Here is a 22,163-nt window from a genome sequence, read left to right as displayed (position 1 = left end):
AGTCAGCGGCTTTGCCTATTGCGAAAATAAATCTGAAAATATTTCGGCGAACGACTGGAAATAATTCTGTAGCCTTCAAGTCTTCTCAACTGAAAGAATTGCTGCAAGACGCCTTTTTTTCTACCATCTGTCACTCTTCGCCGGATTTCTTCACACTTAAGCATCCAATTTCAATTTCTAATTGAAGCCGGTGCGTTCTCGAAGATCAAGTGGTGGATGACAAATTTGTCCCGAAGAAAGACATTAACTTTTCAGTTTAGTGTTCAGCATTATAGCTTTTTAAAAGCCATTCTTTGCGGGGGCAGCCATTAGTCCTTGTTAAGCGAATAATTAGAGGTTAAAAGAGAAAAAAACAGCTGTTCCATGAAGGTATAATTCCCAAGAAATCTGACTTATCTGGTAATCGTTCGCGTCTCCTCGACGAGAAATGCGCTCTTCACAGTGAGAAAGTATCCCACCGAAAACAAGTCTGGCGACACAGAAATTATAAGTCTTGGACATAAAACACGAGCCAAGCAACAAAGAATAACGAAGAAAAGGGTAATGCAGGAAAAATCCAAAGAAATAGAAGAATTTAATATTTAAATCAATTTGTAAAAACCGCAAATTCGTTTGAACGGTGCTTGTCAAAAGAGCGGCGCTAGTCGCCAACAAGTGCTTGGGACGATTTTTTTCTCGAAAATTGGATAACCTGCTATGATTTTTTTTATTTCTCGCAAAAAAACTATTAATTTGCTTTTTGAATATATACTGATTTGTTTTCTCATCAGCAAGCTATTACCTCTTTAAGTTTTGGCTTTCATTGCTTCAACTAATCTTTTATTGGCCTAGGAGTAAGCCTCAATATTTTTATCAGATTTTTTTACCACCTTTTCCTATTCAATTAGAAAACATCTTGAATATTTTCAAGAGCTTTTGCATAAATTATGGAAAGTTAAGTAAGTAAAGCTAAGAACGTTCTGGAAATGCAGATATCAAAAAGCACAATTTCCAAATCACCATCACCAGATGAAAGTCTTAACGATTATGCAGATTTTGAAGACAGTGACACTGATGTTGAAAACACTGTTGAGAACACAACAATGATTGAAGAAAATGAGGAAGGAAAAGAAGACAATCCACTGTCATTTCAACGCAGGGTTTGTTTTGTTGGTGCATTACTACTCTGTATTTTCACCATATTTGCCTTTGCATTTCTTATCCCTTGTCATAGAGAAAGTTGCAGTAATCGCAAATGTGAGTTAAAAAATACATGGTCTGTCAACTTTACTGGTCTGGTCCCACATCTACTAAGAGAAATCGAGGGTGTTAAGATTGGAGGCACAGACGTTGTACTTAGTGTTATCAAAAGGCCATTATTTTCTAATGGATCAAAGACTACACTATCAAAGGCTTCATTTGAATTGATGTCATTGAGTAGCTGTGATGGCAAAAAACTTTGGAGTTCCAAATACAATGGCTCATTATCTTTACTTGTCTGTCAGAACCAAGAACTTCAAAATAACATACTCCCAAGATGTCTAGTTCTAGAATCTCCGTCAATCCTCCACTCTATAGATTCCTACACTGGAAAACCAAAATGGGCAGACAACGATATGTGGAAAGTGCTTTCATTCAGAAGAATATATGATGTCAATAATGATGGTACCAGGGATATTGTTATTGCTAGGAATAGTCCTGTTACTACGCGAGCAAAGGACACTGAGGGATATACTATACAATTTAAAGGAACCCTAAGTATTCTGTCTGGAAAAACTGGACAACAGATTGGTAGGAGTGTAAAGATTCCCGGGCATGTGAATGGAACTATTTTGCTGCTTGTCCAGGAAGTGTTCTTCTACAAGCAGTTTGTCCTTATTGGCTCAAAAGATGCAACAAAGAAAACTGGATCTTTGTGGGCAATTGAGGTTAAGGACTTGTTAAGACATGCAACTAGCTCTGGCCCCAAAACCTCTGGCGCTCCATGGGGTTCATTCCATCCCGACCCCAAAACTGGATTCATTCGCATCCTTGATAACCTTGTTATGACAGAGCCTAAGTTTTCTGACCTCAACCACGATGGTGTCTATGATGTGTTCCTGCTGACAACGGACGAAACAAGTGGGGATTTCACAGTGAGGGCACTGAATGGGAAAAATGCAAAACAGCTTTGGCAGAGGAAGCTACCATCTAAAACGATAGACAGGTTGGTCGCCATGCACATAGAACATGAAAAAAGGCAGGATAAAAAGCTAATATATTTATCCATGTATAAAAAAGGACTTTATTTATAATTCCAAAATGACCTTAAAAATCATGGTGTATCACTAAAATGCAATGTTTTGCATTTTATTTTACATCCTATCACTTTAACACATGATATACCATATCTGGAAAAAATTGTCATTTCATGAAAAAAAAGAAAATGGAGTAAATTGTAATAAGAAAAAAATATTACTATTATATTATTTTTTAATAATCCTTTGAAAATGTACTCATGGTTTTTACACTATAGAAACTTATACATGGGTAAATAAAGTTCATGTTTTCTTTCAAACTGCAAATACATAAGGAAAACACTGTTTTCAATTTGCATTATAGGTAGTGATCTTTTTAAAATATGCATAATTTAGTTTTTGCATGAAAAGGGAATCACAGTAGCATGTATCACAGCTGGAAATTATCTTTATTAATGAAATCATTATCTAATGTTCTGCTGTGATGTAGGCTAGGATCAGGAGGTTTCTCCTGGAACCAAAAGGAAAAGCATTGAGCTGTTTTTTTTTTTTTTTTTGCCAATGCCTTTATTTTTTTAAGCTCAAAGGATGTCTCTGAAAAGAGGAGGAAATCGGAATCAAAACAGGTTTAGAGAAGGGAAGAAAGCAGAGACAATAAAAAGGGCAAGAACAAAGGAAATAACAATTTGTCACAAGAATGATTTAATTCATAGGCAGATAAAAGGTTTTTGTAAATATTTCTTTGACATGTTTAAAGCAAAATCTCTAAGGCAATCATAACCTCACCACTTTCAAAATAAGGAAAAGATTTTAAGGGGGGGGGGGGGGAGGAAAGTCAATTAAGCAGATTCAGATGTTTTAATGTGTAATGATTCTGTCCCTGCAGGGCCATTTCTGAGAGTATTACACTTGACAAGAAGCTTTCCCATCTTGGAGTCACACTACAGTTTGCAAACAAAACAGCCGCAGTACTTGTACTGAATGGTCAGACTGGAGAAATCATGTGGACGTTCCACATGGACCACCCCCTCCTTGTACCCCCTGTTGGAATACCCAAAATGGATGGCATCCCTGGGGGCTTGATGCTATGGTTACCTAAATCACAGGTTTTACAGTACTTGAATACAAGTGTCATAAAGTCATTAGATGATAGTAGTGACCGTGCAACAAGGTCAAGCATTGGTGGAAAGCATTCAGGAAGATGGGACTTTGGAGAGGGACTTGGAAGGGTCCGGAGAGATGTCGATAAGGAAACAAGGAAAGCTAAGTTAGAGGAGCTTATCAAGAAACTGTTGATTATTAGGCAGCATGAGAACTTTAAGGAAACTGATATTCAGAGATATGGTGAACTTTCAAGGCTTCTGAATGCTTTCACCAAAAAACAAACTGATAAAGCGGATGATGTTGTTAATGATGATGATGATAATGATGACATGGCGGATCAGGAGCTGAGCTTGGATGAAAAGATAGCTGTTGTTGAAAGACTGAAAGGGATTTTGCTGCAGGAGGTGATAACTCAGGGGCCGACCACCAATAGTGGGAATGATACAAGTACCACAGACTTCAGTGGTGACATGGCTAAAAGATCAGCTCCAAGCCCACTTAAAAGGTTCCTTGATGCTTGGAGAGTGAGACTAGAAAGGGATGCGGCACCTATTCCCAACAATACTGCCGTGACACCTGTCTTTGGGAGTGACAACCCAATGACCCCAGTAAGAGACTCTACATCAACTGCAAATCAAGGTGAAATTACTGAACTTCCATCAGATGCTACACCCACGGAATTTCCTGATACAACTGTCATAACAGATAAACCACCACCCAAGAAGGGTCCTGTTCAGGATGAAATCAAGATGTTACAATGTGAGGTGTGCAGTGCAAGGGGTGGCCATGACCAGTCATCAGCTTTGATTGGCATCTTGTTGTACAAAGAGGATGGTGTTCTTAGGCTAAAAGTTGTGGCAGAGGAGAAACCATTATATTTAGGTGAGGGATATACACCTAATGAAATTGAGGATGATGGTGATAATGTTGATAACAGTGTTGACTATGATGGCAGTGATGATAATGGGGTCTTGTTGTGTTTACTATGAGGGTGATGTTGATAATGGTGTTGCGTATGATGGTGGTGACGAAAATGGTGGTATTGATAATGGGGTGATGTTGTTGACTATGATAATGATTCTGATGATAGTTGTGTGTATGCTAATTGACATGATGTTGATGGCAAAGCTGGTGCTAAATGGCGTTGCGTTAATGATAGTTTGAGATAGGCTGTTTAATGGTTGCGACAAAAGGATTTGTTCAACAAAAATATTTTTTCCCAGCTGCTGAAGCAAAAATCGTTAGTTACGGAATTCTTATGTGTATTCAATCCTAGGACCTTCAGAGTACACACAGCAGTTTGGTGGGGATTTGGATTTCTCTGGATGCGCCAAACTTATACCAAACATCACCCTGAAGCCTGTCATCGCACTGCAAAACAAGGCAACCAGCAAGCTCCAGATCGTATACATTATAGACTATAAAACACAGGCATGTACAGATAGTAGTGGTGTGATAATGAAGCCACAGCACATCATGACAGTTAAGAAGATTGATGTTGCCATGGCAATTAAGAGGTGGGAGGGAAAGGTTAAGTTTGGCGCAAAAGGTGATGAAGTCACAAGGGAGAGCAAGAATAGGAGGAGTCAGATATTTGAGTCGCCATTATCAAAGTGGGGAATCAAGTGATTATTAAAGAAATCTTAAATTATAAATAAAAATATATAGTATTTATTGTTCTAGGAATAGGAATGGGTGTGTCAGGTTGGGGGGTAAAGTTGGAAGAGGGGGATCCAGGGTTTCTTGAAAGGGGGCAGGTAGTACCTTTTAGAAAGGGGGCACCTTTGTCTAAGAAATATAGTGAGAGGTTAGTTTGTGTTTTTGGCTGCCATACATCTAAATACCAATATATACATGAAACATTGAGTTTTTTATCCGTCATAGGTTATAGGATACTTATAATTTAAGAAGATAAAGGGACTAAGTAGTTCGATAGAATGTGAAAAAAATGTCATTGACCGTTTGCCAATATGCAAATTAATGAGTGAGATTTCTTATGTATAATTATAGCATAATTATATCTTTTTATTCAATATTTATTCATTATTTATTATTGAAAATAAATATTTTACCATGCCTCATAACTGGACTGATAACCACAAGAAATCAATGGAACCTCAATAATATGCAGCCAAGGAGGGGGGGAGGGGAGGTATAGGGGGAAGAAAGCACCTGACTTGACTTAAAGATTTGCTCAAATAAAGGAAATTTGCAATGACGAAATATCCCTCACCCCACCCAACTAAAAATTCAAAATTCTGGCTATTGGCCTGGAAATGCAGATATGGCAAAACTTTTTGCTTGAACTGCTTTGAAATGCCATTTCTTTTAAGAAAACATATCCGGAAATGAGACTATAATTTTGGTTTCCACAACAACAGATTTGATTCTCTAATAAACCCTCCTGTCTGCATTACATTAAATTATGTTTTTTTTTGCTTATGAAGAATTACATTTTAAACTACCCCCCAAAAATACAAAGTTTTCTATTAACCCTCCCACCAAAAAAGAATTTAACCCCAATTATTATCCAAGTGCCTCCTGGGATAAGTGCACTTTAAGATTTATACAAAGCAAAAATCAATTTTACTCTTGTGGGTGTTATAGAGAAGGGCTCATTTTCCACCAGCGCTAAAACCTTTTTAAAGGTGGTATAATTAAACTGATTTAAATCTCAATCTCCCAGGAGTGGACAAAACCAAGAACAAAACTGAATAGACTGTGCTGTACACGTTAATAAGTGATCATTTAGCTAGTAAGAATTCAACACAATGAGAAACTTGGAAAGTTATCAGGCAAAGAAAAACCTTGTTTAACTAAACATGGTTTTGGTGTACATGCAGCATTAGTAAACACAAATTCCTGCAAGTGTATGTGGAAATTCTTGACATACACAGCTCTAGGCCGTTAAGGGAAATTTCAGAGCCCCCTTTTCATTGTGAATATTTTTTTTTGGTGCCCCCCCCCCCCCCCTATTAGAACCCCAAAATTTTCTTTCTTTTTCCCTTAGAGTACTTTTTTTTACAGTTTTGGTGGTTAAAAATTATTTTCGGAGCCCCCCTCAATATCTTCCCTCCCCCCCTCGGTGTATTTAATGAACACTCCCTAAAGCTTCCAAATATGGTATGTAATGTTCTTATAAGGAAATGACCAAGCATGCTAGAAAAACAAAAGTTTTCAAAACAAGATTGATTGATATGAACATTTTGGTTCAAGAGGGGAGGGGTGGTGATAAAGCCCTTATAAGGTATGTTTAGCTTGGCACTTATGATTAGGTGTAGTTTAAAATACTGCCAGATAATTAGCTGACATTGAACAAAACACCTGTACTTTCACCTTTTTCGTATTTTATCAAAATCATAAATCATTAAAAGCAACAATGTAATTTACAGCACACACATAAATGTTCCAGTATAGGGCATTCGGGCCCCTTCCCAACACTTCCTTTAGTTTGCTTATTGCCATTATTTTTTTTTCACACTACTTATTCACACCATTACCGGTCACTTAAAGTACCAGTCGTAAATTTTCCAGGCACAGAAGGCAGCGGATGAGGAAGCTATCACATTGTGGAGTATTTTTCTATACTTGTCATCAGTTCTAATAAGTACTATTGGTGATGTTGTTGTCCCTACAGGTAAGCGGGCAAGTTTCTTAGTGTCATATTCAATCTGGTATTTACAGCAAGGATCAAACTGCCAGGAAACCCCGTACATTAATGCACAGAAAACACTAACTCCTCCAAATGCCAGACTTGATGGAGTTTTATACGATCCGGGCATGACCACAGGGCTTAGTAGTGCACCAATACCAGTCAAAACAGATGTTTTGTGCAGACAATTGCCAACTTGGATCCACCGGGCTGTCTCCTCCCCTAGTTTTGTGGGCTCAATAATAATCGTTGTAATACCAGATTCCAGGGCATTCTCAAGCTTGACTTCAAACTCTTCTTGTGCATCTTCTGAGTCGTAAATCTCTTGAATGGTGACACAGCTCCTGGCAAGTTCCTCCTCACTTGGGGAACTGCAAGAAAACCGCTATGAATCAATTTGCATCATGGAATATTAAATACACCATTACAACTCAATCACACAATGCTACACATGGATGGGATCAAATTGTCTTTATTACAACTCAATCACACAATGCTACACATGGATGGGATCAAATTGTCCTTGAGGGTTGATAAAAGTTTAATCAGAAATAATTTTAGACTACACTACAAAATTAATCACCTATTTCGGAATACACATGTTAAATGCTGCCTGATAAAAAAATTACTGTACTCTCATCATCTCTTACTGGTATTACCGGAAACTGCTCTTAGCTGTTATGTCGGTATTTAGCTTGATCAAAGTGAATGAGAGATGTTGAGATAGTATGAGAACAGAGATGCCAACCACTGAAGTTCAAAATACAGGAGATTTTTTTGGGAGTAAAGTTTTATAAATAAGTTCAGAGAAGCCCTATACTGGCTCTACAAAAAGCCAACATATGCCACATATGCAATAAAGACTAAATAATGAATTTGCTTCATTTTCCTCCGCTTACAGTATATAATAAAGGCTAAAAATCTGAGTAATGATTTAACTTTAGGTGGCATATAAAATAACTGAAAAGGGTGAGTTTGTTTTAATACAACAACACAATACCAAACATTTAACTTAAAAATAAAAATGAATATGTTGTTATTTTATTTTTCTTGGAGGTCTATTCACCAAGCCATTTCTTAAGTAAGGAATTGGTTATGTCTAAAGTGAACAGTGTTATCGATCGTTAGATATGAAAACCGATAAAAAATGGAAGAAATACCATTCAGTTATAAGTGACACATATGTAGCATACAACGATCATATGCCGAGGCGAGTACTGAAAGACAGGTTATATAAACCATAAAAAAAAAACAAATCCGTTACTTTAGCACTGTGACTTAAATCGCATATACAAATCTCTTCGAGCTCTGGGAAATTCACCTAATAAGCCTTTCGTTATATTATAAACACTGCTGTGGGTAGGATATTGAAAAGAAATCATTTAAATTTTGGACGCGATTGAAATATCAGTGACATGTCGGCTGAAATCCAAGGCGTTTTCAACTAACGCAATGACGGAAAAGCGAAACTTTGGAGTTTCTGCACTCATTTAAACAACGGTGCAATTTTGGGTTAATTTAGGATGTGAACCCAGCGTTATTCAATAAAGAAATCGTCTATTCTTACTACAACAACCTTTCAACTGACCTTTCTTCTGCGGTAGCCATCTTGTCACCCAAAAGAGCTTGGGGCGAGTACCCAAGCGAGGCTGCCGTGAGAGACTTGCACGAATCTATATTTAGCCCATGACGTCACTGCGAAGTGCAGATCCAAGATGGCCTCCCTATTTGGGGTAAATCCGTTTTCCACCCCAGTTGGACAGAGAATAGGTATTTCCCCCATCATAGCGTTTGGATTTTAGCTTGACATTGTATCTGAGCGTATATTATGAGCGCTAGAAGTCAAATTCATTTTAAGAGTGGTATTGTTTTCGTGAATTCCCACTCGGTGTGTGTTTTATAGTCACGATGGAGGACGGAACGTGAATCTTTTTTTCTCATTCAGAGAGGGCTACCGATGGTGGTTTGGCTTCCGAAGACTGGTCCTTAAACCTTGAGATCTGTGATATTATAAACGAGACCGATGAAGGGTAAGTCGTTCGTGATCTCCTCTCCTACCAACACCCCACCTTTTTTCCTCCTCCCATTTGAAAGCCTCAATACGAAAACTAAATTGTTTTCCTCGCTAATCTAATAAATATCATCTTTTAGTCAAGACATGCATTATTAATTCTGCCGATCTTGCTTTTCGTTTTACAGCCCCAAGGATGCAGCAAAAGCGATACGCAAACGCCTGACGAACAACAAGAATTTTAAGAGTGTACTTTTGACACTTACTGTAAGCTCAAATACAATCATTTAATTGTTATGCTTGGAGGTTGAATTAGTTAAAGACGGCTTGATGGGGGATATTTTAGTATTTTCGTTGTAGGTATTTTATTTATTTATTATTAGTTTATTTAACTTCTTTCGACGTGTAACATTTCTTCCAAATGGGCATATTCCATTTTCAGATTCCAACGCCTGCTTGACACAAGAAAATTAAATCCCAAAATTTTAGTCGGAGCCCTGGCTTAAAATAAATTTCATGCAAATATTATTAAGATTTGTGTATTGTGCATAAGCTTGCTAGAATTTGCAAGCAGTTAGTGTAAACCAAAGCTTACAAATCAGCCATAAAAGATCAAGCATGTCGTATATAGGTATCATCTGATATGTTTTTTTTTTAAATCTAGACCAAATGGCTTTTCTTTAACAGGTATTAGAATCATGCATCAAGAACTGTGGCCACCGCTTCCATGTTCTAGTGGCAAAGAAAGAATTTCTTGATGAGATGACAAAACTTCTCAGTCCAAAAGTAAGGAATGCTGTATTTCTTAAAGCTCATTTTGCTCATTAATATCAAACATACATTAATGAGTAAAAGTATTTTTTTTAAAAGAAGGCTTATTAACTGTGTTCTACCTAATCTATAAAACCATGGGGCCAAACATGCCATAGCCCGTTCTCTTAAAATAGCGGGCTATGGCATGTTTGCTTTAAAAATATAAAGGAAAATATAAGAAAGTACATGGAAGAACAATGAATCCCAACCTTTCTTGAAATCCTTGCTTTAGCTCTCCAATTTTGAAATTCCTTGATCAGCCCCTGACAATACAATGCCATGTATGGTCCTCTCAACTATTTTATCTTATCTTCACAGCTAAATCCTCCACAGGTTGTACAAGAGAAAATTCTGTCACTTATCCAGGACTGGGCTGATGCCTTCAGAAATAGCCCTGACATGAGCGCTATTCTCCAGACTTACGAAGGCCTTCGCTCACAAGGTTTGCTGTGTTACATTGATAAGGGGAGGGGCTGTATGGAGCTCAACCCCTTTTGATTTGTGGATGGGATATGTTAAAACTGGGCTTAAAAATAGCAAACAAAGAAAATAAACAAAGATCTGTTAATGGGCCTATACTTTGTATTCAGCAAAGGTGTTTTAGGATACAGTTTATAAATCCTAGAAATAAGTCTTCTAATTGTTTAAGAGTTTGTTTGAAATGTTTCATTGCAACAGTGGATATCTTGATGACATGATATTTGTCCTTTTTCTTCCAGGCATTGAATTTCCACCAAAGGATTTGGACACCCTGTCACCTATATTCACCCCACATAGGGTAGGTACCCTACAACAATCACCAAACTCACCAATCACCAAATCCACCAATCACCAAATGCACCAATCACCAGATCCACCAATCACCAAACCCACCAATCACCAAACCCACCAATATTCACCCCAACATCCACCCCTAAACACCCACCCCACAGACAGTAATTATTCACCCATATTCACCAAACAGAGCGTAGGTATTCACACATAATCAACCAATTCGCCCATGCCCCTCAAAAAAGGCTAGTTGTCCGACCTCGTTCGCCCCCTGTCCCATAGTTAACCCCACCCATACTAACATAATCACCCTACATAAGCTATACCCCCATATTAACCCCAAATGGGGTAGTTATCCACTCAAAAGTGAACAGAGCCACAGGGAAACAGAAGCCCAGGAGGGTGTCTTATTTATTCATAAGAATAAATTCATGGTTAAAGTACATGGATTCATCAGTCATGCACATTAAGAAAATTTTTTTATTTTATTTTGTACTATGCATCAGTCACTTCTCACTCTAATGAATTTTTGTTTTTTTGCGGCTGTCAATTTGTTGTGGAATGTGGAATGATTTATTTCATGTTTTTTTTTTCAATGTTGATGGGCCGGCCCCCTGACGTGGACAGGTGTTTCGTGGTGCACATAATTCACCTTTGCATTTCATTTCATTTTGCATTTCACTTGCCTTTTCTCTTATGTAAACCTTCCATATGCAAGTACAGTACAACTGAGCGTTCTTTTTCATGCTCTGTAGAGTTTCACTTTTTTTAAATGTTTTTGTTACAATGCTGTACAAGTATTATTTTCAGCTATACAGTCAGTGTTTTGTTATTTTAGCCACCAAAGATCATGGTATTCAGTACTTATATAAATCTACAATATTTGTCAGTTATGTGTGGTTATGTTATATTGTTCATACAGTATTACAAATATGTGACGACTCACGCGAAAATGTACCTTAGTGTTTTCCGCAAGTTTGGACAAACTCGTGCCCGTTTCACGGAAAGCTCGTGGCCTTCTCGCAGAATGCTCGCGCTTTTCTCGCGGACTGCTCGCGCCTTAATAACGGGAAGCTCGCGCCCATCTCGCGGAACGTTCGTACCTAAATAATGGAGAGATCGCGCCTATCTCGCAGAACGCTCGTGCCTTGACAACGGGAAGCCTCGCAACTTGCTAAACACAACTCGCGGGTTGTATCTTATAGACGACATGGAATAGCGACCAGCAAATTGATCCTTAGTCTTTGTCTAGAATTTGTGTTGTTACAGCTTTTTTAGAAGAGTACCCAAGCACCTTGACAAACTTTCACAGATCGTACTCGCTCTCGAATCGCACAGAAATAAATACGAAATAGTTAGTCTGGCGATTTAAGGACAATTTTGTTTAAGTTACTAGAGATAAGTAGTGTATTCGGGGAATAAGAATAAGTCTTTTCGGTGACTGCTTTTTTTTAAACAAAGGGTTACCGAAGCCCGATATCAAACTATCCCTGATCGTTCTAGCACTACTGAAAACGAAAGGAAATATGTCATTACCTAGTGTTGTAATTTGGCGGAACAATTTGGTGTAAGTAACGTAGGAATTCTTAATGTATTGGGTAATAAAGGCGAAATGCGTCTCGGAACTGGTATCGGTTTCGAGCTTCACCTATCACGAAGATCTCAATTCCAAATGAGATCTTTGTTATATATTATTATCCCCAAAAAAGATTCCCCGATATGTGAGCTTTCTTTTGAAATAAAGATTAACACAATCGCTACATTGCTCCATTAGATAGAGCCGAACACAAACCAAGGAAGTGTTGCTGTTCGAGTGTCTTTGTTGAAAAACAACAACATATTAACCTGTCGCGTCTGCGGCGAATAAATCACGCCGGTTTATGTTTGCTCAAAAACTTGCGTATTAAACAGACCCCTGAAAAAAGATTCCCGATATGTGGGCTTTCTTTTGAAAAAAAGATTGACGCAATCGCTACATTGCTCCATTAGATAGAGCTGAACGCAAACCAAAGAAGCGTCGTTGTTCGAGTGTCTTTGTTGAAGAACCATGATATATGTTTATAAGTCGGTGGCGAATAAATCACGCCGGTTTACCTTCGCTTAAAAAATCGCGTATCAAATAGATACCACAAAAAGATTGTCGCAATCGCTACATTGCTCCAGCAATGCAGTAGATGTCTATCGCGTTTCACCGACTTTGGAAATCGAAAGATTCAGCCCTTTTGCTGATTGTTACGTTATGTGCTCGCGACTCAACAACAAAAGGCTCGCGCCCGTTTTGCAAAAGCTCTCGCCTGACTTGCAGAACGCTCGCGCCTGTCTCGCGGAACGCTCGCGCCTATCTCGCGGAAAGCTCGTGCCTATCTCGCGGAATGCTCGCGCTTATCTCCTGGAATGCTCGCGCCCGTTTTGCAGAACGCTCGCGCCCGTTTCGCTGGTTAATTCGCGGAATTGAGAAGCTCTAAGGTACGTTTTTGCGTGAGTCATCACATACTTTATTTTAAATTACTCCATCTGCAATATCTGACGTGTTATTACACAGTATACAGTATTTGTAAATGGTCTATAGTTGTCAATTTTGTGTGTTATGTTATATTGTGTTTTTAAAAATATTTTTGTTAAAGAGGAATTTCTCTTTTAAAATATTTATTTGATTTATTGTTCCTTTTGTCATTTGATTTCCATATGCATTCTGTAATATTGAAATAACTAAGGCTAATCCCATAATCGTTATTGCTGAAAATCTTCATCTTCATGGAAATTTCTAGACAAATTAGATGTCTGGTCAGAGTAGCATTTTTTATCATAATTGATTTGACAATTTTATTTGTGTATATGAATCATATTTAAGTTGCTTCTAGTCTGAGTCTACAGTCTGTAAATAATTTTTAGTTATCAAATACACAGACAACACACTGTTTATCCCTTTTTTAATATTGAGCTTTACTCTTATTTTAAATATTTAAAAACTATAGAATTCCACAAAACAAAACAGACTTCTGTACAGAACAAAATATATAGGAGTTCATAATAAAAATAATGGTCATAAAATGGGTTTATTTATGGCTATTGATATTTAGAATTATGCATTGTATTTTTTTCAGACTCAGCCAGAGAGACCAGCAACTGCCCCAGGGAGTGTCTCTCAGGTAAAGAGAGTGAGGGGAAGGGAGGGATAGGGAGGGCTAAGAGTGTGGCTTGGGTTATACACATGGGGTTCTGGTTTTGCCACTTTTAGCACCAAATAGTCATCTTTCATAAAAAAATGTTGATCAACTACTCCTTTGTTATTGTTTATAAATGAAAATGCATTGGTTTTTTGCAAGAAAACTTCAAAATAACTACGAATGAAGTCTGGTATATTATTGACAGTATTTGAAGATATCATGGTTAATTGCTTGTATTAGCCGATGGAAATGGATTGTGTGCCTCTGCATTGAGCGGGAGCATAAAATGGCGGTGTGATTGGCCTTCTTTATAGAAAGCCACTCACAACACCATTTTATGCTCCCACACAATACCAAGTGACTTAAGTTAATTCAAGCAAGTGACTAAAACTATCAATCAAATATCATCAATAAAGTATCAGACTTTTATCGTGGATAGTAATTTTGAAGTTTTCTTGCAAATGAACCACTTTATTTTCAATTGTAAACAATAACAAATGATTGCTTCATCGAAATTCTTTAAATAAAGGCATCTGAATTGGAGACCTATATTGAAATAAATCTCAAACCCCTCTTTGGATTGGCAACCCCACAACAACCAACAACCCAGGCCACTAAAACAAGCTTTTTTTACAGTCTCCGCCTCAGCAGTCACCAGTCCATGCTCCCGCCCCAGTGGCCTCTGCGCAGCAGCCTCCAATCAGTATGATGGGACCTGTCAACCCTACCCCTGAGCAGATGGCAAAACTCAAGTCGGAGCTTGACATCGTCCAGGGTAACGTTCAAGTGATGTCTGAGATGCTGACTGAGATGACTCCTGGCCAGGAAGAACCTGGTGACCTGGATTTACTACAGGTACAGAGGCCTGTATCAGGCCCGTACCCAGGGGGGTGCAGGGGGTGTGAACACACCCCCCACAACGGCCGAAGGTCCACTTTCGGTTCTCAATAGACGTGCTATTTATAGACAAAACTATAAAGCATAAGCTAGATCACTCTGGTATGTAGCCAAATCCGACAGTAAACATCTTGGCAGATACTGCAAAGGCATAAAAAAAATCCCTTAAAAATTCACCCCCCCCCCCCCTACCCCCACTCCCCGGAAAAATTAGGCCCACTTTTTCGGATTCCGCACCCCCCAAGGAAAACCCTGGGTATGGGCCTGTGTATCTATCTCTCTGTTCCTCTGTCCATCTTTTAGTCATGTTAGGTTAATCTGTTAGCATGCTTATTAGTCTGTCTATCTGTCTAATGGTTTTTTATTGAATCTGATTATTTGTCTATCTTTTTTTCAAAAGTAATCTTTTGTTTATTCAATTTACTATCAGAGTATGTTTAAGAAGACATATTTTTTTTTCTTTTCTTACAGGAATTAAACCGCACCTGTCGCGCCATGCAGCAAAGGATCATGGAACTACTGGAGCAAGTTGCTAATGAAGAAGTGATAGGGGAACTGCTTAGAATTAATGATGACTTGAATAATGTGTTTATACGATATGACCGATATGAGAGATTCCGCCAGGCACAGTCCACGCCGTCTACGCCCACTGAGCCACCACGCCCAGCTGAGCCTCCAAGGCCGTCACCGGCTGCCACCGCCCACCCTGTGATGCCTCCTAGGCCACAGGTAGGAAGAAGAAAGGAAACGAAAAATATACCATGCCTACCAAATGACCAGTGAACAGAAATTGTACAAAACACTTCTGACTGAAAAAAAAAATCCTGCCCTCAGTCTTAATTCCTGCACAAATATGGTGTATTTTTTACCCTAGAACATGACAATGGTCACATTTGAAAGCATACTAAAATATGATCATTGTTTTCTGGTTCTTCAGGTTCCTCCTCCCCCTGCGACTGAAGTGTGAGTATGTACTTATTATTGTGCACAAGAGTAATTATAAATAGTAAAAATAAAGCCCTGCTACTATAGAATGTTAATTACTCAATTGAAACAACACACTTATTTATAAGCTCAATTTGACCCCATGATATTGGGTTTTGTGTGCTGATGCCAAATCTTTTTTTCTTCATTTTGTCTTTAGTGCTGATGACTCGTTGATAAACTTTGAAGAAGAACCTTCAGCTGTGGCAGTTGCTGGAAATGACGGCCTGCCGGCACAGCTCCATGCCCTGAGTAAGTGAAATTAGAATATGAAAGAGAGAATTCTAGTTTTCTTATAGAATAGTCCAAAGCCAAGAGAGGGACCATCGGGGGTAACCTTAATTGAAAAACAAGATTTATTTGCGAAAATATGAAAAATTTAAGGTCAACCCAGCCTTTGAAGCTGACCCCACTTAGTGGTTGCCATAAGACTCCTGTATAGAGGCATCTGCATGCTCAACCCAAACATTCCATACTGATAAAGTTTTGTCCTAGATCTGGTCAAAGAATTTCACAGACAGTTGAACTTATTTTGACCCTTTTTTTATCATATTGGAGTTTCCCACTATACAGGGCTTTATGTGCTATTAAAATTAGATTATAAAGTTAAATTGGCCACATAATTATTTTGACAAGATCAGGGTCAAAATACATCATCAGTATGAAATCAGTTTCTGTTCAGTTTTTCATCATCAGTTTTCATTGAGTGTGTAGACTCCTCTTTTTGAAAGTCCCTTTCAGTAAGCACTTAGTGGTGTCAGCTTTTACAGGCTGAGGTCGAATTGAGCTAAAAATCTGCAGAAAATAGATGTTTTTTCACAGATTAATAGCTCTGATACACTCTAGTTTGCTAGAGTGTATCCATTTGAACCTCAGGCACAGTTAATTGAACCCTTAGTCATATGTGAAATGCTTTTTTTTAATATATATATTATTCTAGCTTTGAATGGAGTCAAAATACAAACTAAAAGCAAAGCACAAACCCTTGAAGAGTCAGTGGGGAAAGACGATGACTTTGACATGTTTGCTCAGTCAAGACAGAGCACATTTGAAGAGAGCAGAAAAGGGTGCGTTGATTTAAAATTGTGTTCTGTATCGAAGCTCATCCCTCTCTTAAATGAATGTTAATTGAACAGACTTATTTAAATTTATAGCACAAATACCATCAACTGGTTTAGTTATTTTACTAATGGGCTGTATTTCTGTTTAGTGGGGCATCCTACAGTGATAATGCCCAGCTCTATGACCGTGCCATTACAGACTCCTTGAGTCTGGAACAAGCAAAACCCAAGCTAGAAGAAGTTAAGGTAAATACCCTGTAGCAGCGCAATTCTAAACTTTGACTTCTTTGGCAATAACCGAAGAAATAGAGATAGTTGAAAATAGTCTAGAGAGGTTTTGAGAGAGATTTTAGAGAGGATTTGGTATTTGTACTTTGCAAATAGTTTGCACCAGGGGACACTCTCTTTAAAAGCACATAATGCTCATTAAATAAATTTAAATTATAAGGGAGGCCATGATGGGTGTGGAAATCAGCGATTTAACCTCCAAGCAAAAATGGATAGTCACAGAGAATTGCATCCCTAAATCAGAAGTTCAGATAGCAGACCAGTAAGAAGGATGTAAGGCATAGCACTTGGAAAATGTTGTTAGTAAGACATGCATATGTGACTTTTTATGAGGGATTCCCCCCTCCCCCACCACGAGTTTGCAGTGTGGTAGTCTTGTCTGTTTCTGGTATACCCTTTGGATTGGTTCAGATGTTATTGGAATAGGTATTTATTGATTGATTTCTCTCTTTTTTTATCTTTCATGAACACTGTACAGACATCACAACCAAGGTACAGTATGTGTACGTACATGTTAGAAATGTCAAATCTCCCATTTTCCTGGAAGTCCTCTGGATTTTGGCCTTGACTTCATTTTTTTTTCAGATTTCAGTAAAAATCCCCTGGTTTCTCAGCAGATTGAAGAATAAATGAATAAAATAAAATTTGTAAAAAAAGAATAAAATAAGATTTGATATAGTGTGGGAAGGTATCCATTTCAATGATTTGGTGAAGATTTGTAAAACTTTGGGAATTCTTTTTCAATACTTAATGAAAACAATAGGGCTTTCCAAGGCTCTTGAGTGTTTTGAAACCAAATTCCACTGAAGACTTATTATTGTATGTTTCAACCCTCCCACAGGAATCCCATCAGTCATTATTGTTTTGCCCTAACAGAGAGATCCCATTACTCATATTGCTTCACTGACACCACAGGAGTCCCATCATAAAAGCGTTGTTTTATGCCACCACAGCAATCCCATCACTCATAGTATTATTTAACCCCAACACAGGAATCCTGATGCATCAGAAGGCTCCACTACCCCCAAACCACTGTAACTATAAGTTTTTTTTAATTATTTTGCACAATCCTTTTTTCAGAGTGTCCAACCTGACTTTATTATAAACTGATCCCCTGTGCTCAAATAAAAGCATTCATTCAAAATGTTGTGTTGTTGTCCAGCGATAACAACTGTTGAAAAAGTATGAGCAGTGAAAAAAAATGTTTTTTTTCTCATTTTTATTTCTGAGAGAATGGAGTCAATATGGACATGATGGAAAAACCTGGAATATTTGCAATTCTAGATAGAGAAAGAAGACACAGTTTCTTTCAATGGCCATCTGTTCCTTAAATTATGAACTGATTTTCAAAACTCAAATAACGCGAGACCAAAATGCACATACCAAGATTTTGGGTTTTTAAAGATATTATTTTCCTTGATCATCCTTGCACTATGTGTGGGCTCAGGGATAAAAAGCTCAAATTCCAATGACACTTTACAAAAAGTCGCATCAATTTTGAAAAAGTCGCACTTGATATTTTGTTTGCTATTACTAAGTACTTAGAGAAATTTTCCGCCTTATTAGATGTGAAATGGGCTTAATATTTGACCGTCATGTCATGTTTTTCAGTCATGTTGTCAATATGTGGTTCCATAAAAAAGATACATTTTTATTGTCAATTGTGTTCTCATTAGGAACAGGGGTTTTAACCAATTTTGGAATAATACTATCGAAATCTGGAGGGTTTGACGCTCTGATTGCTTGTAAACACTGCAAGCTAATGTTAGCCTGATTTGCATTGAATTATTTATCCTTAGTTTCTGCTGCTTCTAACATGTAATTAAACATCCTGTATCACAAATTTAAGTGCTTTTAACACTAATAGTTGCAATGTAGATGCTTTACTATTGCTCTGAATCTAATTTTAATCTTTTAATTTAAAGTTTCCCTGAAAGCAGTGGAAGAGAGTCTTCCAATTTTTATCCCAAAAAAAGTTAAAGTTTCCCTCAAAGCTTCACTTCCCGGCCACCTGTTTATTTTTAGTACCATTTATCATCTTTGGACATTATCTGCCGATATCCCAGCTGCCAAATTGGGTTTATTAACTAAATATCAAGCATGTGTTATGGCATGATGACCCAACGTGGTTATCAATGTTGTTGATTTCTCTTCCTTTCATCCAAGTGCCATGGAGAGTGTAGAGGCGTGGCTCGGCGACGAGGACAAGGAGGATGGGCAAGTCAGCGCAAGTCAGGGAACACTCAGCAGTCAAGGTACCATGTTAAAACCAGGTGGTTGATGGCCCCTTTCTCTGACTGACATTTAAACTGGCATTTTCACCAGTTTACTTCTGGGCGATTACGTAACAATCTCCAATGGTTTTTAATGGAAAACGCATAAATATTTTAAAATTGTGAAAGCAGTTTGTGTATAAGAATTTACTTGAGGATGTGATATTTTAGAGCGGATTGCCAGTTAAATAGCACTGACTCAAATAGATTCTTTTGTCTCTTTGACAGTGCAGCTTAAAAGGACCTAAAAAAATACTTGGTGTGTTATTCGATATATAGAATGTTGCTGTGCCTTACATATGTATCTAAGGTTTGTTTGTTTAAATTTTAGAGGGGGGGATTTCATTGGAAACCTGTCAAGAAGTAAATTGGTTGGCCTCTTATCAATTGTTGTTGATTGCCTTGGGGGAAAGGCTATCAAATAATTTTGTTAGTAGGAAAGGGGTAATCCTTTCTGCTGGAACATCTTTCTGTTTTCATGTGGATGTGTCAACCATGCTGCTGTTTAATTCTCAAATCTAATCTACATAATTTTGCAAAATAAGGGATCTTTTTTACAGGATCTTTATTAAGCATTGACAAAACAATCTTCTTTTGGTCACCAGATTTTGATGATTTCCTTGCCCAGCGTGCAGCCTCAGGCGGTCAGAGGTCTGGTAGTGTGAAGGAACGCGGGGGGTCAGGTCGGCCCCCTCAACGACAGATGCAAATGGAGCAGACAGATGAATTCTTCGGACTCTAGAACACAGGCTACCCAACAAACCACCTTGAATGCACCCCCAACAAGCACTGGTGGAATATTTAAATGGGAACAAAACAAAAAACAAAAAAAATTTGCACTTAATATTGAGTTGTTTTGCGGGACCATTGGTATGGTAAACCAAGACATTGGCAAGCTTCCTGTTAAAGGTTAAGCTGAAATCTGATTGGTCAATTAAATCTGTAATTAACCAATCTAAAGTGACATCAAGGTGATGTCTTTGGCATCAAGATGGTCAATTTATTCAGGTGAAAATATTGATGGACGAATTGCAATAATGCTAAAGTGCTGTCTATATCTAGGTTAGGACGTAGAAAGAAATATGAAAAAACCATTTTATTTAAAAATACTTAATGTTGTACATGAGTAAAGAGAAAAGTTGTAGTCAAAATATAGTGTAACCCCCATAACTCAAGCTAGAGTAATCCATTCTTCTTGCTGTTTCATACTGATTTTGAATTTTTTCGGTACTGATTTTAAATAATCAAAATCCCCAACCAACTCAAAGTGTCTTTTGTCTCTGGATGGTTAGCAGGATTCAACTCTATTACTATTGTAAGATCTGAGATTTGGGAAAGTTTTAATTAACCAGGGACCATGTCTCTTGATAAATCAATTTGCTTCAGACCTGTGGTTGAAAGCATCTCCTTTTTTTTCATCTCAGGCTTTTCTGTACTTTTTTATTATTGAATAATGGTATATTAACTACATCAATAATGCCCTTTACTCAGATAAGAAGCTCTGTTTACATCTTGCTTTGGGCCTACTAATGCCTACAAGACCAAAGACTTGTTAACCGTACAATATTATCTAATTATGTTACAAAGCTGTCAACTCCACCGTATTAGGCAGGTGTCACAAGATTTTGAACTTCATCACAAGCCTCATTTTTGTGAGACATACTTTCTCCGTAATCACCCACATTAGCTCTTTTGAGTTTTTTCACATATTCACTGTATTTCCCCTGATCTCACAAGATTTCGGCCCACGATGGGTTGACAAATCAGTGGCACTACCTGTGTACAATAACCTTGGTATTGTAATGTCAAATAAAATCATGATACACCACCATTGGTTGCTTTCGAATGCAGACATTCTTGCACATTTTGTGTTGGTCTAATAACAGGATTCAGGTGTATACCAAGGATTTGCTTAGCAGGAGTGTACAGTAATAGGTAGCATACAGAAAAAGATAGTAATTACCAGGATCCCTCAATATGAAATTACCTACTTTTCAGCTGTCTAGGTGCTGCATGCATACTCATACACCCTGTATCAGGCCTTCAAAATGCATGTGGTCCATGAATAATTTTTATTTAAATTTTGTCCTTGACTGTTTTATCGTGAAGGTCACTAAAGTGCTAACTGATTACTGAGCTGTAGTGGGCCGCAGAATATTTGGGGGGCATGATATATTATAGCCGTAGCAGGCCTCGAATTCTTTGTGGGGGGGGGGGGGGTACAATATAACAACAATGGGAACAATGGGGGCACAGCCAAGCCCTTACTGGTCATTTCCTTATTTTTTTTAAAATATTGGGAGGGGGGGGGGTAAGTGCCCCACCCCCCACCCCCCTGCTACGACGCTGTATATATTGATAAAGAAAATATTGTGGAGACAACCCACCCCCCTTGTGGTTATTTCTATTTTTTTTTTTAATGGTGGGGGGAAATGACAACCCTGGAATAGGCAACTTGCAATAAGAAATCTTGTGACTTTCTGGTAGAAATGATGACGCCCCCACCCTCCGTTTCCCCCTGAGTTACTGCCTTGTGCATAAAGTAGAAAATGTGGCGATATAAAATTTTTAAACTCTCGCACAACAGTGTTTTTAGGATGCTTTTAGTTTGCATTTATTTTATTATTTTCAAGAGTTTGACCATTGACTTTGCAGTGTCCAATTGGAAACAAAACTGGCCTGAGATATAAGGCCCAGAATCCCAGAATCTTTTAATTCCTCTTTTCCAATTCAACAGCTTCTTTGTTTGTTTTTTCTATGAGAACCCTGTGCTGTAGCTTCTTTATTAGAAATGAATGTGTACAAATATTTGGTTCACGCAAAAAAAAATGTACTTTACTTTTTTGAATATCGCGCGTTCTAGCTGTCAGTTCTAAATTTGGTTTTCTATTGTCTTGAATTCCACCAATCGCTAGGCCGGATATTC

General features: G+C 37.9%; 3 protein-coding genes across 4 annotated transcripts; 2 read left to right on the top strand and 1 right to left on the bottom strand.

Annotated features, from left to right (window-relative positions):
* On the top strand, positions 1-4,957 carry LOC5514533. The gene is made up of 3 exons (XM_048720142.1): positions 1-2,185; positions 3,103-4,202; positions 4,597-4,957. The coding sequence occupies exons 1-3, from the start codon at positions 966-968 to the stop codon at positions 4,947-4,949; spliced, it is 2,673 nt and encodes an 890-aa protein (XP_048576099.1). The 5' UTR covers positions 1-965; the 3' UTR covers positions 4,950-4,957.
* A 1,693-nt stretch (positions 4,958-6,650) lies between these two features.
* LOC5514506 (transmembrane protein 11, mitochondrial) lies at positions 6,651-8,672 on the bottom strand. The gene is made up of 2 exons (XM_032384130.2): positions 8,561-8,672; positions 6,651-7,343 (listed from the first exon to the last, which is right to left on the bottom strand). The coding sequence occupies exons 1-2, from the start codon at positions 8,578-8,580 to the stop codon at positions 6,824-6,826; spliced, it is 540 nt and encodes a 179-aa protein (XP_032240021.1). The 5' UTR covers positions 8,581-8,672; the 3' UTR covers positions 6,651-6,823.
* On the top strand, positions 8,647-21,068 carry LOC5514505 (TOM1-like protein 2). 2 transcript variants are annotated; one of them, XM_032384128.2, is made up of 17 exons: positions 8,647-8,742; positions 8,918-9,002; positions 9,172-9,250; positions 9,671-9,769; positions 10,115-10,238; positions 10,516-10,574; positions 13,672-13,716; positions 14,371-14,589; positions 15,103-15,360; positions 15,569-15,594; positions 15,776-15,867; positions 16,556-16,682; positions 16,826-16,922; positions 17,443-17,456; positions 17,957-17,998; positions 19,131-19,219; positions 19,843-21,068. In XM_032384128.2, the coding sequence occupies exons 1-17, from the start codon at positions 8,688-8,690 to the stop codon at positions 19,977-19,979; spliced, it is 1,647 nt and encodes a 548-aa protein (XP_032240019.1). In that variant the 5' UTR covers positions 8,647-8,687; the 3' UTR covers positions 19,980-21,068. The 2 variants fall into 2 exon arrangements, with proteins under 2 accessions (XP_032240019.1, XP_032240020.1); XM_032384129.2 differs by lacking the exon at positions 17,957-17,998.
* The last annotated feature ends 1,095 nt before the right edge of the window (positions 21,069-22,163 follow it).

This window comes from Nematostella vectensis, chromosome 12, assembly GCF_932526225.1.
Source record: "Nematostella vectensis chromosome 12, jaNemVect1.1, whole genome shotgun sequence".
NCBI lineage: Eukaryota > Metazoa > Cnidaria > Anthozoa > Actiniaria > Edwardsiidae > Nematostella > Nematostella vectensis.
Note: the sequence above shows the minus strand (reverse complement) of the source record. Positions and strands in the feature narration are given on the sequence as shown.

Coding starts and splice junctions, on each gene's coding strand:
- LOC5514533 (XM_048720142.1), top strand. CDS start 966: ATGCAGATATCAAAAAGCACAATTTCCAAATCACCATCACCAGATGAA. Junction 2,186..3,102: donor CCATCTAAAACGATAGACAG/GTTGGTCGCCAT, acceptor CTGTCCCTGCAG/GGCCATTTCTGAGAGTATTA. Junction 4,203..4,596: donor GGAGAAACCATTATATTTAG/GTGAGGGATATA, acceptor ATTCAATCCTAG/GACCTTCAGAGTACACACAG.
- LOC5514506 (XM_032384130.2), bottom strand. CDS start 8,580: ATGGCTACCGCAGAAGAAAG. Junction 7,344..8,560: donor ATGGCTACCGCAGAAGAAAG/GTCAGTTGAAAG, acceptor GTTTTCTTGCAG/TTCCCCAAGTGAGGAGGAAC.
- LOC5514505 (XM_032384128.2), top strand. CDS start 8,688: ATGGCCTCCCTATTTGGGGTAAATCCGTTTTCCACCCCAGTTGGACAG. Junction 9,770..10,114: donor CAAAACTTCTCAGTCCAAAA/GTAAGGAATGCT, acceptor TTATCTTCACAG/CTAAATCCTCCACAGGTTGT. Junction 15,595..15,775: donor CCTCCCCCTGCGACTGAAGT/GTGAGTATGTAC, acceptor TTTTGTCTTTAG/TGCTGATGACTCGTTGATAA.